This window comes from Hyperoodon ampullatus (assembly GCF_949752795.1).
Source record: "Hyperoodon ampullatus genome assembly, chromosome: 17".
In the NCBI taxonomy this organism is placed as follows: Eukaryota; Metazoa; Chordata; class Mammalia; order Artiodactyla; family Ziphiidae; genus Hyperoodon; species Hyperoodon ampullatus.
The window spans coordinates 49,546,765-49,565,639 of record NC_136930.1 but is presented as its reverse complement, the minus strand read 5'-3'; the positions used below and the strand labels follow the sequence as shown (position 1 = coordinate 49,565,639).

Genomic DNA, 18,875 nt, shown 5'->3' with positions numbered 1-18,875 from the left:
AATATGTACACGCAGCTGACTCAGGCAGGCTACACGCTGAACGGTTACACTGAGAGGAAACCATAAATCTCAGCTACTATGCAATAAATATCTCAAGTTTTAACTAAGGAAACTATCTTTACAGTGAAATTTAAAAAAATAACATTTTAGAACAAAGCTAACAGATGGCTAGTTTTCTGTGATTCTTTTACAAAAGCTTTCTTTTGAGAGGGGAAAAAGTCAAACAAACAAGCAGTTTTACCTGAAATAAAGAACTAGTTTAAAGGTCAGAAGAAAGGAGCAAGTTTTGCGAGAGGCACGGAAAGAGAGTGCTGGCAGTACAATGACAGTTTTCCTTTCCTTTGCTTTCCTCGCTGCTATTCTGACTCACATAGGGTGCAGCAACCAGCGCCGAAGTCCAGAAAACGGTGGGAGAAGATATAATCGGATTCAGCATGGGCAGTGTGCCTACACTTTCATTCTTCCAGAACACGACGGGAACTGTCGTGAGAGTACGACAGACCAGTACAACACAAACGCTCTGCAGAGAGATGCTCCACACGTGGAACAGGATTTCTCTTCCCAGAAACTTCAACATCTGGAGCATGTGATGGAAAATTATACTCAGTGGCTGCAAAAAGTAAGTGATTGCTTTCAGTTTCTAAATGCACGGAGCCTTTTCTGTTCTTGCACTGCAGCTAACTTAGAGTTCCTTAGGGAAGCATGTGTGTGTTTACCTTTTTGCTCAAGGGGGGCAGTGTTTGCAAATGCAAGACGGCTCTCTCCCTGTGACTTAACGGGTGAGCAAACGTTTTTTAGGCTTGTGCAAGCCTCTGAAGGTATGGTGGCACCCCGTCTGTGTGCCTAATACTGGCACATTTTATGACATTTCTGGTTTTCCCTTATTTAAAATTTAGCTTGAGTTTTCTATCAATATCCAACTTAAAAAAAAAAGCATGTATGTCTTGAGTAAGTTAGTGAAAAAATAAAGTAATAATGACAATACTAGTTTAGGATCAAATCGATTTTACACCAAGAAATTTTCTGCAGCTAGGACAGAAAATCACCACCAGATACTTATTTTTCAACCTCTAGTAAAGTTAATATGAAATGAGAGTAAATACAAAATATGCTATTTGATTGGAGAACTTGAATAAGTACATAAAGGTAACAGTTACAGCAAGTAGTAGTATAGTAAAGGACTGATTTCTGTCATATATTTATTCTGTCCTTGAGAAAAAATCAGGAAGATTTATTTTAATGTGAACTCATCAGTATGAGGTTGTTTACCCACTATGAAAGGAGAAATTGAGCCAGTGGTGGCTGTTCCCGAAGATATGCACCTGCAGATTTGGGCTGAACACAACATGTAGGCTTTGGTATGTTCCTGAAGTACCTCTTTCCTCAGGACATCGTAGTTACACACAGTGCAGTATGGGAGTCTAAGTATCCAGATAAATGTTAATGTTGAGTATGCATTTAATCCCAATTTGTAAAAATCAAATTAAACATTTTATTTAGTTATTTCTGTATAAATCATTTAAAAGCTTTGTTGAAAATATGCCTATAAAGAAATAACATACTTTCTGCAGGTCATTCCCTCCTTACTCTCTGTTTAATTGTGTAACAGGTAAGCAGAAGATAACAAGTGTATTCAAATATATCACTGGAAGGGTGGCAATGTCAACGTCCCATTTGTGGAAAGCTTCTCCCCCAGGGATCTTTGCTAAAAATTCACTTGGTGTGTATGGGTAGGAACGCAAGGAGTCTAGTCTTCTTTAAGTTAGTCTGTTAACAGAACAAACCCTTTAAGAAGATAAAAGATAGGGAAAGGACAGATGCTCTATTTTGTTCCTGTGTGGTCACGCTCACTTAGATCACCTCCTGCTGAATCATGCCGAGTAATAGTTATTTTACTTTTTGTCCACTAGGGACTGAACTAAGATCACTGTTATTTTATTTGACAAATTAACTAAAACTTAGTAGTTTTAGAGTTTCCAAACCCGGAATTTTAGTTTATCTTTCTATTGTAGGTTACAGGTGAAAAAATACATAGATAGGCAAAATAATAGAAAGCAAGGAGAATTCTGCAGTCTTTTGATAATATAGCTTAAATTTCAGGCACTAATTAAATGTAGCTTAAATTTCAGGCACTAATTGCAGCAGCAGTTTATAATAGGATATTTATTTTTTTCCTTTCACAGAACTTATTTCCGTCATGAACAAGTGAATTTGGTTGAATAGCTTATTACTATTCTCAATATACCGCCCATATATTTTTTAATGAGAATTTAATCATAAATTAGTCTGGATTCATTGAGGGAGTTGGAGAGGGAAATTTAGTTCCAAATTGTCTTCAATGAGCTATTCTACCAAAAATGTAATATTTTGTTTGCTTAAAATATACAATCAAAATGGTGATTTAAACATAGTAATGCATTTTTTGTTGTTGTTGCTGTGCAGTTATTAAGCAGTAGCAGGGTAAATACATGATTCTGCTGGGTTTAAATCATGCCCAGGCTTCACATGTTAGTGTTTGAAATAAATTTGATATTTGTTTGCATTGTTTTTGGTCAGTGATTATGAGATAGTTTTCAGATTCTAGCCAGGCATAACTATGAAAATGTTCTTTGGTTATATTGACCCTTGCTAGCGTGAATCAAGCCGAATATATGCTGAAAATGTCCCTGTTGGTATGAGTCAGAGCAGTTTGGCTTGACTATTGTCCGTTTAAATTTGCATGTCTTTTGTCATTGTTAATGCGATTGGTTGGAGGATCAAGAAACCAAATAAATGCATTCAGCAAAGAACTTGCTAAAGGCTTTCATAAATTTCCCTTAATTAGAGGTTTTCCATACTTCAGGTTCTAAATTTCATGTAAGGTACTTATTTTGATAATTCAAATGTAAATCTTTGTTATTGTAACCATTTGGTATGCTTAATACTATAATTTGTACTACTTCTATTTTGATTCCCAGTAGTTGTGTTAGGATAAGAAGCAATGCACTGCAGAAACTGAGGCTATCAGTGTTAAGTGTAAATAATTCATCCATTTATTCAACAAAATAATTAATCAAAGCATATGATTTTTATGCAGCTCATATCATCACTATCAGGATTTTTTTTGATGCAGAATGTGTATTAATGCTAGAAGCAGATCGATGATAATTTATATTAATCTATTACCTTCCTCGATGTTTGGTAAACTGGGTTGTTTTAAATATTCTTCAGAAAACACCGACTGTCACTATAAGTCAGTTTATGAGACTTATACTCTCCAGTCTCATTCCTCAACTTTTCTGGTCTTGCAACTGAATAAGATGATAAGCAAGGTGGTCAGCAGGGCATAGGATGTGTTGGTCACTGTAAGTACTGGAACTGTTATGGCACTGGTCTCTTGATGCGATGGATTTAATTCTCGGAGATCAGGTTTCCATGATAACTTGTCGATTAACACCAATGTGAGATAGGTTTATAGCATTATCCTTACTTTTCAGATAGGGAAAAGCAATATACGTAATTGTTCAAAAAATCACATTTTTATTGAGTGAAACACCTGGGCTATATGTCTAGGTTTGACTCTCTTCCACCATATAGCTCTTTTCAGAATTATTAGCAAACCATACCCATTACCAGAGAGTGACCAGATCTTGGGATAGTGACAGTAAGCACAAAGGCCTTTGTGTCTTCGCCACTTTCTTGTGATACCTTTCTACCTTTCTATGACACAGAAATATCTGTTGTTTAATGTCTACTCCACATCCTGTGCTTCTTGAACTATTGTTTTCTTTCTTTCATATACCCAAAGTTCACAAATATGTGTATTTAAAATATTCAGATTTATTAGAATTTGGGGGAATGCTTAGAAAGTCTGTTTGGCCTTTGCCAAGTGGTGTCTTTTCTTTTTTTGGCTGAAAGTATAAATACATTGAGTTAAAAAAACATGCCTTGTAACAGAGAACAAGAATCTATCTACTATAAGCATTTCTCACTAGCTAAAATTGACAAATTGATTGTAAGAAATGTAGTTATGAATTACGATCCAGAATATTTTAATAAATGAAATACTTCTAATGAAGTGCTTGGCTAAATTTTTCTATTGACAACATTTTTTGACTAACAGCATCCTCTACTTGAATATTGTATTCTTTTCTTCAGAGAATTAGTATTTGGCGTGCAGTTACCTGAAGTATATTAATGATGATGATAATCTTTTTAAAAGCCCTTGTATTACACATATTAACTCATATTAATATCTACTCATAGAAGGTGACTTCCATGAGGCCAGTGATCTTGTGTGTTTGTCCAGTGTCATTTCCCCAGGGCTTAGAGTAGTATATCATCCATAGCAGATAGATAATAAATGTTTGTTGATTGAATAAATGGATGCCTTGTCTATGTGTTGCAATCTACATTTTATTATGTACTGTTAACATTTTGGATATATACCTTCCTTCCCTAAGTAGGTTTTAAGTTGTCTTTTAAGCAAGGACTATGTGGAGGAGGAAAAATAATTTTCTCTCTACCCTTCTAGGTTCATGGCTGAGACTTTTCTGTAATAAAAAACATGTTAACAAGAGAAAAACAAACAGAAGTTTAATAACATATGTACACCTCCTGTATAAATGAGAGATACCCAGAAAAATTGAGTAACTCCCCCAAATGACCCAATCTTCCACCTTAAATACTGTCTCCAGCTAAAGACAAAAGATGTTGGGTGGGGAGAGCCAGGTTTTCAGGTAAAACATAGTAAACAAGAGTATGGTTGTTATGAAGATTTAAGTCCATGCCTTCTTCATTGATAGAGTTGCTAGAGGTTTAGTCATCTTCCTCTTCCTGGTACAGAGAGTGAGACACCCTTACAAATGGAGATCTCCCTTATAAATGTAAATTTCTCTTATAGAAGGCTAATTTCTACTTGGTTTTTAGAGCTTTTCCTATGTCTGCTGTTTCTTAAAAGTATCAGCCTGAAATAATCCTTATGCCAAAAAGTCATAACTTGGCCTGACATATTCTGCTCCCCTTCAACTACATCATGCAATTATTTTTGTCCTAATATTAATTTAAAAGATATTGAGTCTAGAATATGTGGTATTAATTATCCAAATTGTATTTAGCCAATGGTCTGGGATCTTAAAAACTTCTATGAATTCATTTGTCTTCTTAATTATTCTTTAAGAGTCATGTTGTTGCTGGTTTCTCCATGAAATGCGCCCACACTCCACTTATCCTCAAAGGCTGAGTTCTCCAGTGTTATCACATTGCATGTATCATGTTAGCACTGCATTTCCATGTTGTGTGGCTGTTGTCATTTTCATTATTTGTTTAGAGGGCTGTTCGCCTACTTAGACTGTGAGTCCCTAGAGCGTAGCAAAAGTCTCTTTATCCATCTTTATATCCCCAAAAATGTTTATTGTCTGAATAATATCTCTGTTATCATAATATAAAAATAAAAAACATCACATGTTCAAGTGTGTGGTGCCATGTATAAAATAAAGCAAGTTAAGGGACCTTGCAACTGCTTTCAGATGCTAAAGTTTGCTTCTAAGTTACTTGAGGGTCATCCTGTGGGATGAAAAAGAATTTTATACTTCCAGACCCATAGGCAAACAGTTACTGCATACAGGAGTGGCATATATTTACATATATTTATAATAATAATATGTGAACATGTGAATCTAAGTAACTAGAACTGACTTCTCATCTGCGCATTGTTTTCATGGCTGGTGACTGTGCAAAACTAAGCCAAAGAGGATACTCTATGTTTTATTTGCACATGTGAGGGGATTTCTAGAATGTGTAAAATGAGCAGACAGTTGATCAGTATGTTTTTTAAAATTTGTCACTAAATTTGAAGAAAATATGCATATATGATTTATGCATAGAGATTAAAAAATGACAATTGCCAAGAAAGGTTAATAGGAATAATTGTCTTTTTAACTCAGTTGTAGAAATTTCTCCACCAACTTCATTTGAGAGTAACCCCTAATTTTCGAGCTAAGTAGAGCTCTTTAGTTAATGCCTCTGTATTAACTTTTCAATGAATAGTTAGGTTTTATCATTTGCTTGTTATATTGTAGAATTGAAAGATCCCAGAAGGCATAAAGACTTTCTGGGCCCCAGAAGTTGGCATTTGGAGCTATAACAGCCTTTTGGATTTCTCTGCAGGAAGGAGCAAGCCTTCCCACAAACTGTCTCCATTGGTGGATGTCAGGTTTTAGGAGCATGGCAGATAGGTTCTTTTCTATGGGTGATTGCAGCCTTTCTTACTCCAGACTGTGAGCTTTCTTTTAGTAGCACTCATTCATATGTAATTATTGGTTCAGTGTAATTTAAAATGAATGAGAAGGTACCATTCTTTTCCTTAAAATCCCCCTACATTTCTCCATTACATGAGAAAAGGATCCAGATTCTTTACCACCTGGTCCTATATGATCTGCCCCCACACTCCTCTCTGGATTCCTCATTTACCACCTTTCCCTCATTCCAGACACTTAAGTGACTTTAGCCTTCTTGTTATATCTCCAGCAGACCAGATCTTTCCTGTCTCAGAGACTTCACATTCTGTTTGCCTAGCTAGGAAAATTCTTGCCCCAGATGTTGGCATGAATGACTTTTTCTCTTCATTCAGGTCTTTGCTCAGAAATCTTCTCAGAAAGTCTTCACTGAGCACCATTACCTACCACTTTCCCCCACTCTGCTACGTGATTTTCTATCATAATATATGTATTATTTCTTCATGGCATTTAGCACTGTGACCTTCTATTGTTTATTGTTTGTCATATAATTTATTCCGTCTACCTCTACTAAGAATGTAAACACAACAAGAGGTCCTTGTCCACCTTGTTCCATGCAGTACACCTTACCCCTAGAAGAGTGCATGACACATAGTAGACTTCGGTAAATATTTGCATAATATATTCTCCCAGACCCTATATGCTATGAGATAAGAGACTGTGCCTGTCTTGTTCACTAGTTCTTATTTATTATTTTATGTATTATTTTGATAGCAGACAGCAGATCTACTTTTCTTGCACAATGCCTGGAATGTAGTTGGAAAGAATACTTTCTTTTTAATGACTAGAGGAATGAATGAATTCCATGGGCGTATTTTGACTAAAATTAAATATATGTATGAAAATGAGACTTAACTATGTTCTGTACATTACCCTACTAACTATGTAATGGGAGAAATTTTTTTTTTTTTTTTTTTTTTTTTGCGGTAGGCGGGCCTCTCACTGTTGTGGCCTCTCCCCTTGCGGAGCACAGGCTCCAGATGCGCAGGCTCAGCGCCATGGCTCACGGGCCTAGCCGCTCTGCAGCATGTGGGATCTTCCCAGACCGGGGCACGAACCCTTGTCCCCTGCATCGGCAGGCGGACTCTTAACCACTGCGCCACCAGGGAAGCCCTGGGAGAAATTTTAATTAGTCCTGAGTTTCCATATTCTGTTACAGGGGTCAGCAAAATTGTGGGCTAAATTGTGCCTGCTACCTATGTTTGTAAGTAAAATTCTACTGGAATACAACCACACTCATTCCTTAATATATTGCCCATCCATTTGTAAATAAAGTTTTATTGGAACAGAGCCATACCCATTTGCTTATGTATTGTTTATGGCTGCTTTCTTCCTATAAAGGCAGACTTGAGTAGTTGCAAAAGAGACCAGAAGGCCCACAGAGCTTAAAATTTGACATCCAACCCTTTACAGAAAAAGTTTGCTGACCCCTGTTCTATATCACAAAATGAATACAGTATTAACATTGAGACCATTGCAAGGTAAATTGTGAGGTTTGCTGTGTGGGAAAAAGATGACCTTCCAGGAAGCCAAATAATCTTCAGGTCTGTGCCAGTTGGCATAGAGCCTGTCTAAGCCATTTCTTGGTGTGGTATTGGGACATGCTGTGAGGTGACATTTTAGAGTACAGGCAGGGAAATTTCATGTCTTTTTTTCCCCCCTGCCCATCTTGATGTGAACAGAGAAATACTCCAAAAACAGATACACGTTAGAAAAGAAAAAGCACCTGAATAACAATACAAATCAGCAGCCTCTGGTTAGACGAGTCTGGGTGCCCGGGGGTCCTCTGCTTTATGTGCCTGTTTCATCCTGTTTGTTGTGGCATTAGCAAGAATGTTGACAAAATATCAGAGGCATTCTGTTTTCATAGAAATGGGACTCTGACTCAGCCTTCTACATTCAGTCTATTTAGAAACCTTTCCTCCTTCTGTCATTTGTTTTAGATGCAAATATTACAAGTGTTCCCACTTACGTAGGTGATGAGAGGGGAGGAGCAACAGGTGGGACGCTCAGCCACAAAATATAGAGGTTTATCAGCCCCTATACTATAATTTGCTAATGAAGGAGGTTTTGTTTTCTCATTCTGCATGCCTTGTCTCTGTGTGGAAACATAAACAGCCTTTTCCTGGGCTTTGTCTTCTTCTATTCTTTTTTTAATACCACAAGCTATATTGTGTCATTTGCTTACATGCACATCCCCAATAACATTCTGAGTCAGCCTTGCCTTTTGTTCCAATACAAGATTATCGTTTGCTATGAAGTTGGGAAGTTCCAAACTCCCTTTGGTTCTAGCCCCATGGTCTGAGGGAAGGAGGGCCTCTTAGTGTTTAAATCTCTTTACAAAGTGTACAAAAGATGTGCCCCCTCCCTTATCAACGAGGTTTCTAAAGAATGAAGCACTCTGTGGATCATATTTTCTTATATTTGGAGGCTCTGTACCTAAACACTCTTCTCTAATTCTTACATAGAAATATTGGAAGTGAGAGGTTTTCAGCCTTGTTTAGTCTGTGTTGCCTATCCAAATGATCTGATTTCTTCCTTTAAACAAATGAAAAGGTAATATTTAACTGAGAAAGTGATGAAAAACATATAAAGCCAGATATGACCCTATTGGTAGCTAATAATTTCATCAATAATGTATTTGGGCACATGCAGATTTTTTCTTTTGGCAGTAAGTGCTGGAGAATATAGAGCAAAATAAATGTAGTAAATTATATATACTATATGATTATACAGCTTACTACAGGTCTACATTGGCATGTATTGAAGTTCGTGTTGAACTATTGAAAGTGCATGCAAATTAACATCAAGCTGTGTCTAAAGTAAATTGGTAGCTGAAATATTAATAAAATGCAACTGAAGTGAGAATATCTTGAATTGTTAGTAATATATACATGGAAGCCATCAAACTCACTGGCATCAAATTGGTAAAATTACTATATATTTCTGTGGAACGGCTGATGATAATTTTGGAAGGTGGTGTATTTTAAAGTTTCGTTTCATGTGTAGTTTAACTTATTAGGAAGGTGTACACTTTACAGATAGTCTCTATTTTGTTTATGAAAGCTGAATGAGTTGAATTATAAAACTAGACCTAAAGATTATTGGAGGGTTTCCCTCCTACACTGTTGGTGGGAATGTAAATTGGTGCAGTCACTATGGAAAACCGTATAGAGGTTCTTCAGAAAACTAAAAATAGAACTACCATATGATCCAGCAATCCCACTCGTGGGCATATACCTGGACAAAGCTATAATACAAAAAGATATATGCACCCCTCTGTTCATAACAGCACTATTCATAATAGCCAAGACGTGGAAACAATCTAAATGTCCATTGACAGATGAATGGATAAAGAAAATGTGGTACATATATACAATGGAATACTACTCAGCCATAAAAAAGAATGAAGTAATGCCATTTGCAGCAACATGGATGCAACTAGAGATGATCATACTAAGTGAAATAAGTCAGAAAGAGAAAGACAAATACCATATGATATCACTTATATGTGGAATCTAAAATATGGCACAAATGAAGCTATATACAAAACAGAAACAGACTCACAGACATAGAGAACAGACTTGTGATTGCCAAGGGGGGAGGGGAAGGAGAGGGAGGGACTGGGAGTTTGGGGTTAGTAGATGCAAACTATTACATTTAGAATGGATAAACAACAAGGTCCTACTGTATAGCACAGGGAACTATATCCAGTCTTCTGGGATGAACCATAATGAAAAGAATATAAAAAAAGAATGTGTATATGTGTAGAACTGAGTCAGTTTGGTGTACAGCAGAAATTAGCACAACATTGTAAATCAGCTATACTTCAATTTAAAAAAAAAAGGTTATTGGAGCGTTTCCATTCCCAGAGAACAAATAAATATTTTATTTATTTGTTTGTTTGTTTGTTTATGGCCGTGTTGGGTCTTTGTTGCTGCATGCGGACTTTCTCTAGTTGCGGTGAGGGGGAGCTATTCTGTGTTGCAGTGCACAGGCTTCTCATTGTGGTGGCCTCTCTTGTTGCGGAGCACGGGCTCTAGGCATGCGGGCTTCAGTAGTTGCGGCATGCGGGCTCAGTAGTTGTGGCTCACGGGCTCTAGAGTGCAGGCTCAGTAGTTGTGGCACACGGGCTTAGTTGCTCCACAGCATGTGTGATCTTCCTGGACCAGGGCTCGAACCCGTGTCCCCTGCATAAGCAGGCAGATTCTTAACCACTGCACCACCAGAGAAGTCCCAAAATAAATATTTTAAAATCCCAAATTTTAATTCATTTCTAAACCTTTAAAGATAATTCCAAGATTTTATAAAACACTTTAACACTGTTCTTACCTTCACTGTTACTATACAGTTGACTAGATTAAAATGCAGTGGGTATTTACTGCAGCTAAAAATTTGATTTGCTGTACCCAGAAGACCTTACATCTACCTTACCTCAAGGGCACAGACATAAGAGGCGAGAATTGTATCTTTATTACTAATATCACCAGTCTTTTCTTTATTTTCCAATTTTACTCAGTTTTTAAATATCAAGAACAGAGCTATAGTAAGCAGTAGGTTTAATATAGTATTAATGAATAATTTATTGAATAAATTGAATATTTAATAACTTTTAAATGTCAATAATAGAGTGAAAGTTTAATATTTTCAACAAATGAGCTGATGAACTGTAAATATTTCTTAGCAGTGGAACCCAATTTCCAAACAAGTTATTAGGCAGAAGCTTAAAATGTAATCTAAATGCAAATCAAGGGGCTAGAGGAGAACTGGAGTGAGGCCCCACCATGACCCTGTTCCTCAGCCCTTTTCTCAGAGACATCCTTCAAAGGACCTTATGTGTACAAAGAAATATAAGTTCAAAATAGCTGCAGTGAAACTTTCAAATAATCAAATATTAGGTCGATAAAGTTGCCAAAACCAATCTACTGGCAGACAGAAAGAAACATAACAGTTGAAAATTTGAATATTTATTGGCAGACTGATGTAAGAATGTCCAAATCTGCCATATACAAAGCAGTTTAAGAAAAAACTGTTCCTCAACATAATAAAGGCCATATATGACAAACCCACAGCCAACATTGTCCTCAATGGTGAAAAACTGAAACCATTTCCACTAAGATCAGGAACAAGACAAGGCTGCCCACTCTCACCACTCTTATTCAACCTAGTTTTGGAAGTTTTAGCCACAGCAATCAGAGAAGAAAAGGAAATAAAAGGAATCCAAATTGGAAAAGAAGAAGTAAAGCTGTCACTGTTTGCAGATGACATGATACTATACATAGAGAATCCTAAAGATGCTACCGAAAAACTACTAGAGCTAATCAATGAATTTGGTAAAGTAGCAGGATACAAAATTAATGCACAGAAATCTCTGGCATTCCTGTACACTAATGATGAAAAATCTGAAAATGAAATCAAGAAAACACTCCCATTTACCATTGCAACAAAAAGAATAAAATATCTAGGAATAAACGTACCTAAGGAGACAAAAGACCTGTATGCAGAAAATTATAAGACACTGATGAAAGAAATTAAAGAGGATACAAATAGATGGAGAGATATACCATGCTCCTGGATTGGAAGAATCAATATTGTGAAAATGACTCTACTACCCAAAGCAATCTACAGATTCAATGCAATCCCTATCAAACTACCACTGGCATTTTTCACAGAACTAGAACAAAAAATTTCAAAATTTGTTTGGAAAAACAAAAGACCCCGAATAGCCAAAGCAATCTTGAGAACGAAAAACGGAGCTGGAGGAATCAGGCTGCCTGACTTCAGACTATACTACAAAGCTACAGTAATTAAGACAGTGTGGTACTGGCATAAAAACAGAAAGATAGATCAGTGGATCAGGATAGAAAGCCCAGAGATAAACCCACGCACATATGGCCAACTTATCTTTGATAAAGGAGGCAGGAATGTACAGTGGAGAAAGGACAGCCTCTTCAATAAGTGGTGCTGGGAAAACTGGACAGGGACATGTAAAAGTATGAGATTAGATCATTCCCTAACACCATACACAAAAATAAGCTCAAAATGGATTAAAGACCTAAATGTAAGGCCAGAAACTATCAAACTCTTAGAGGAAAACATAGGTAGAACACTCTATGACATAAATCACAGCAAGATCCTTTTGGACCCACCTCCTAGAGAAATGGAAATAAAAACAAAGATAAACAAATGGGACCTAATGAAACTTCAAAGCTTTTGCACAGCAAAGGAAACCATAAACAAGACCAAAAGACAACCCTCAGAATGGGAGAAAATATTTGCAAATGAAGCAACTGACAAAGGATTAATCTCCAAAATTTATAAACAGCTCATGCAGCTCAATAGCAAAAAAACAAACAACCCAATCCAAAAATGGGCAGAAGACTTAAATAGGCATTTCTCCAAAGAAGATATACAGACTGCCAACAAACACATGAAAGAATGCTCAACATCATTAATCATTAGAGAAATGCAAATCAAAACTACAATGAGATATCATCTCACACCAGTCAGAATGGCCATCATCAAGAAATCTAGAAACAATAAATGCTGGAGAGGGTGTGGAGAAAAGGGAACACTCTTGCACTGCTGGTGCGAGTGTGAATTGGTACAGCCACTATGGAGAACAGTATGGAGGTTCCTTAAAAAACTAAAAATAGAACTACCATATGACCCAGCAATCCCACTACTAGGCATATACCCTGAGAAAACCATAATTCAAAAAGAGACATGTACCAAAATGTTCATTGCAGCTCTATTCACAATAGCCCGGAGCTGGAAACAACCTAAGTGTCCATCATCGGATGAATGGATAAAGAAGATGTGGCACATATATACAATGGAATATTACTCAGCCATAAAAAGAAACGAAACTGAGCTATTTGTAATGAGGTGGATAGACCTAGAGTCTGTCATACAGAGTGAAGTAAGTCAGAAAGAGAAAGACAAATACCGTATGCTAACACATATATATGGAATTTAAAAAAAAAAAAAATGTCATGAAGAACCTAGGGGTAAAACGGGAATAAAGACACAGACCTACTTGAGAATGGACTTGAGGATATGGGGAAGGGTAAGGGTAAGCTGTGACAAAGGGAAAGAGAGGCATGGACATATATACACTACCAAACGTAAGGTAGATAGATAGTGGGAAGGAGCCGCAGAGCACAGGGAGATCAGCTCGGTGCTTTGTGACCGCCTGGAGGGGTGGGATGGGGAGGCTGGGAGGGAGGGAGATGCATGAGGGAGGGGATGTGGGAACAGATGTATATGTATGACTGATTCACTTTGTTATAAAGCAGAAACTAATAAAAAAAAATAATAAAAAAATTAAAAAAAAAAAGAAAAAACTGCAGGTTGTTCAAAAAAAATAATAAATGCAGGTTGTTCTAGACTCAGAAGTGTTGAGGCCTACCCATATTTAACATGACCCAAATATGTTAAGATAATAGACAATTCTTGGATAATTAGTGGCAAATTGTTATAACTTATCTATTTTCTAAATTGTCCAATTTCATGATAGTTTATACTTCTCTGTTTTAAATTTAGGAACATGAATTACATTGATTACTTAATATCTCAAGCTGCAATTTTCACTAAGAACAGAATTCATTGTTAAGGACAGTGAAAGGAAATATGAATTTTAAGTAGGCATTTTGATATTTTCAAAATTTTCAAAGATTCTTTTTAGATCTACTCAGCTAATCTTTGTTTTTATTTCTAGTATGTGACACTTAACAGAATTGCCATTTTCTTTTTCATATATGCTGGCTATTTAGCATTTTTAAAGACACTGTCTGGACTGTGAAAGTTAATTCAGTTAAGAATAGATAAAAATCATTCTTGAATCCACTTTCCCAAAAACACCTAAGCTGCAACATATGACAATACGCTGAAAGAGAACAATCATATGAAGGCAATGCCTTCAATTCCATTAACTCTGTGGTGCTTTTTCTCTTTCAGAGATGAATAATGCAGAGCCATTTGATATACTGATGGGGTGAAGGCTCCAAAGTCAGGCCTTATACGAATTTATTATTAACTTGCTTATTATATTAGAAATGAAAGTTCTAATTTTTTTCTGGCTTCCCAGTGGCCTGCTTTTTCTCAAACATCAGTTTGCCCATTCTGCACTTTGGAGACTTCTGAGGCTTGAAAAACAAAAAAGACAGGTGGTGAGGCAGTCCTCAGCTGGACAGACAGAAGGACTCAGAGGAACTTATTCCAGGCCTGGGTCCTTCTCATTCCTCTTCTTTCCTCTGGTATTGTCTTCATTAAAGTCCTATGTGATCCTCCTTGTACTGGCCTTGGAGTGGAAGTGTTAGAAAGAGGATGGACAAGAGGGTGGGCGAATGAACAGGGAGACCAGAGACTGTCCCTTTATTGGTGGCTGGAGGGCACAGTGAGGGCCCACGGGACTATAGTAGTGTCAAGAAGACTGCTGCATAAGAGATGGCAGTGAGTTCTGCCACGGGATTTTAGGATACAGGCATGAGTCATGGAGCTAAGCACCTGCCATTAACAAAGGACAGGCAGTTAGTTAGCCAGTTATCTAATCAAATATGCACTGTGTACAAGGTGGTCTGCTAGGTACTGGGAGACGGCGATAAATCCACTATAGCCCCTGTGGTTGAGAAGCCTAAACCCATTGAAATAGACAGACATGAAAGCAAATGCATTGTTTGTGTCCTCTATTTCCTATGTCAAGTCTAAAGACAGTACCACACAGTGATGAACTATGTCGTACCTCGAGCCAGACTGCCTGGATGAATCTTGACAGCACCACTTCCTTGCTATGTGACCTTAGGCAAGTTTCATAACTTCTCCATGCCTCATTTTCAGTACTGGTAAAATGAGGTAATAATAGTACATACATTATAGGATGATTGTTAAGAGTAAGCATAAGTCACATAAATCACTTTGCATAAGTCCTATTACATAGTAAATATTAAGTAACTATTAGTTATTCCTTGGGGGCAGTTCTGGGTTATAGTAATAGTTAAATGTTGAGGACTTTTACCAGCTATCAGGCCCTTTGGAAGAACTTTACATGTATTACTTCATTGAATATTTTTGGTAGATAATATTATAATTTTCCCACATAGCAAATGAGAAAGCTGAGGCACAGAGAGGGGAAGTAACTTGCCCAGCATTGTCCAGTGACTCAATGACAGGACCAGTTCCCAATCCCAAGCAGTCTGGCTCTATGACCTGTGCTCTTAACCAACTACGGAATTAGCTACAGCAACTTTTATGATACCTTCTCTTATCAATCTTCAAACCTTAAGTCTATTTAAAATGTTTTTCTGTGGTGGTGTTTGCGTCTAACCCTTAATTCTTTCACACTAAATGAGTTGCCCCTTTCTCAAGTTCTGCTTCAGACAGTCATTTGTCCTCATCCCAATTCTAAAGCTTCGTGGTTAAATTGACTGTGACATGTAGGTTATGCTGCTGATTGAAGCACAATAGCCCAATTCTCTCTGCCCTCCCACAGGCCTGTTAACAGAGCAAGGAATCCCACGTCTGCAGTCCCTCCCGCCTATATCCTTAGAAGCACCATCTCTCGAAGTTACAGAGCTTAATTGAATCTGACTATTTATCTAAAAACTTCTAAAACACAAAGAAAGGTTTACAATTGCTTTACATGGGGTGAAGCTGCCTATTCTAAGTATCTTCCATTCAGTTTAATGACCTCCCTCTTGGATTTTTTCTGTGGGCAATCCTTCTTGGAAAAGCACATCCTGGAACTTACAATATTATTTGCATGTACTTTCTTTTGTGGGTCATTCAGAGAACTGTAAAAATGAGAAGAAAAGCCTTGTTTTCTCAGGCAACGACCTCTTATCTCACTTCCTATTTTATTTATCATTGTCCCTATTAATTAAAACATTTCTGGTATTTTGGTTCAAGATCAAAACACTGCTACTTGCAAGCAATTGGCTTGCAAGCAATGGCTCTTCCTCTCTGTTTCCTGATCTCAGAGGCCTGCCCACTCAGATGCCTGGGCTTTGAGGGTTGCTGCCTTCATGACGGATAAATATCAATTGCATGAGGTAGAAAGGCTCCAAGTTACCCTAACTTCCCTGTGTCCATTGTTCTTCATGGAGTGCAGAAGAGGAGAGACGACAGAATGGGGTGGGAACAAAATAGAATTCGGGCATACCTTTTCATCATCCACCTTTGCATAGTGGGACAGATTAAAAAACAATAAGAAAACAAAACTCACTATGTATCCCCTTGCTTGACCTGAATTCTCCAAGGAGCGCTAAGGATCACCAGTGTGTGGCATGTCGACATTGTAGGTGCCCCAAAGATACTGGTAGGATATATACATGAATAAATGCATGCTGTGGTGCTCAAACTATTTGGGGGCAATTTTTTGTTCAGTGAAGTGGTCTGAAGGTTTACAGTGCTAATGATGACTAACAAGGACTTTTTCCCAATTCGCAGGAAAGTATTAAGTTAAGGATTACAGCTTTCTCAATTTTAAGATTTTCTTTCTTCCTCCTCTCCATATTTTTCACTTTTCATCTATTGTGTCTGATACTTTTCATCTCCTCTCAAACCTAGGGGCAGGATAGGAATAAAGACGCAGACCTACTAGAGAATGGACTTGAGGACACGGGGAGGGGGAAGGGTAAGTTGGGACAAAGAGAGTGGCATGGACATATATACACTACCAAATGTAAAATAGATAGCTAGTGGGAAGCAGCTGCATAGCACAGGGAGGTCAGCTCGGTGCTTTCTGACCGCCTAGAGGGGTGGGATAGGGAGGGTGGGAGGGAAGGAGATGCAAGAGGGAAGAGATATGGGGATATATGTATATGTATAGCGGATTCACTTTGTTATAAAGCAGAAAGTAACACACCATTGTAAAGCAATTATACTCCAATAAAGATGTTTTTTTAAAAAAAAGCTGACAATATAGCAAATACCTATTAATAGAAGTTGGGAAGTGACCTCCCATATTTAGTCATATAGATCGCACTTTATCTCGACACACGATTATGGTGTGATTTATCTCATCCATATAACATAACCACATTTCCTGCCTTTGAAATTGCTATTGCTTTGTGTATGGAATAAATCAATCTGTCTGCAAAGAGGGCAATGGATATCGGATGTTCTGTCCCAAAAGCAAGTATGAAAATGACATTCTATTAAGAAAGGTGTTTAAAAACAAATAGGTTGTTAATAAGTCTACCTTGGTGAAGTAGTATCAACATCCAAACAGATAAGCACATATATTTTTATAAATAGTAGGTATTATCATATCTATTTTATAGATAAGCAAACTGAGGACCAATGAAATCAAATAATTTTTAAAAGGTTACATATTTACTTTGAGATAGGTATAGAGTTTGAACCCAGGTATTCTGAGTGGTTAACTGTAAAGTTCTTCATCGTTCATGTCTCTTTCACTTCTCCTTCACAAATTAAAACAAATTTTGAATGATGGAGCATGTGGAAGAGGTTTAAATGAATGATACTTTCCTCTAAGTTTTTAGAGACTATATCCAGAATAAATAACCTTCTTTGGAGATCAGAATAATTTTCCATGCATGTATAAAAATTGCTGTAAGAAAGCTACTGTTCTTAGGAGAACTATTTCCTGGAACCACTCCTGACTGGATAAAAATTTTTATTTAAATTTAAAAATATGTCAGAGGCAAAAAATTAATTCTGGTTTTTACATTTTTCCAAATAAGTGAGTTGCTTACACAAACTGCCTCAGTTGAGGTTACTCTGATATGACTATACAAATAAAGATAATATTTTAAACTAGTTTATCTACATTTTTGCTTATAAACACAACCTAGTGCTAGATTGTGTTTATTTCAGTTAAAGACCAAACAGGGATAAAATATTGTCAATAGAGGAGATTGCTTAATAGTTCAACACGAGTGAATTAGGGTCCTGTTTGTAGTATTTCTGGGAAAATGACCATATGCCATATGTATTTTTAATTCTAAGTTATTTTATTTTAATTCTCAATTATATAAAAATAATCATCGATCCCAGGTTTATGCTTAGAAAAAGGAACAGAAAATTATTAAACACTCATGAAGGTGAAACACTCATTATCTCTTACTGACAGTCAAGATAAACTAGTGGACTAAAGAGACTTTGGTTCAAATAAATGATTAAAGTTGACAATAGAAGTGGAAATCCCAGACTCAGCCCTCAGAAAATCTCTTAACTGAGACTTGAGTACATACTGGAGCTAAGAAGTCTCCATGTCAGAGAGAAAGGGAAACTCTTTATTTTGTGACCATTATGTTTCATAAGCGACTAAAGCTTATGTACTTAGAGTTCACAAATCAAATATGTGCAGTTTTCTGGGGAAAAGGTTACTATGGAAATTAATCATCCTGAGCATAAAATATCCCTATATATTATTCTAGTTTTTTAAAATGTCTTCCACTGTATCTAATTTTGAAAGTCATGACCAAAAAAGATATCAAGGCAACTAAAAAAATTAAATAAAACTCTATAAGCATACTTCAAAATTGTTTATGTTTCAAATAATTTACCAAATATTTTGAGGATTTCTCTTCTGTTCAAATACAAAATATCCCCTTTAGAAAATGAGATTAATATGTG

The 18,875-nt window shown here is 36.8% G+C and overlaps 1 protein-coding gene across 1 annotated transcript in view; it reads left to right on the top strand.

Moving 5' to 3' along the window:
- Positions 1-322: 322 nt before the first annotated feature.
- Positions 323-18,875, top strand: part of ANGPT1 (angiopoietin 1) — a gene marked incomplete at both ends in the record, with an annotated part of 250,965 nt that continues 232,412 nt past the window's right edge. The window contains 1 exon segment of the mRNA XM_079722584.1: positions 323-619. Coding sequence (XP_079578710.1) covers positions 323-619 — 297 coding nt within the window.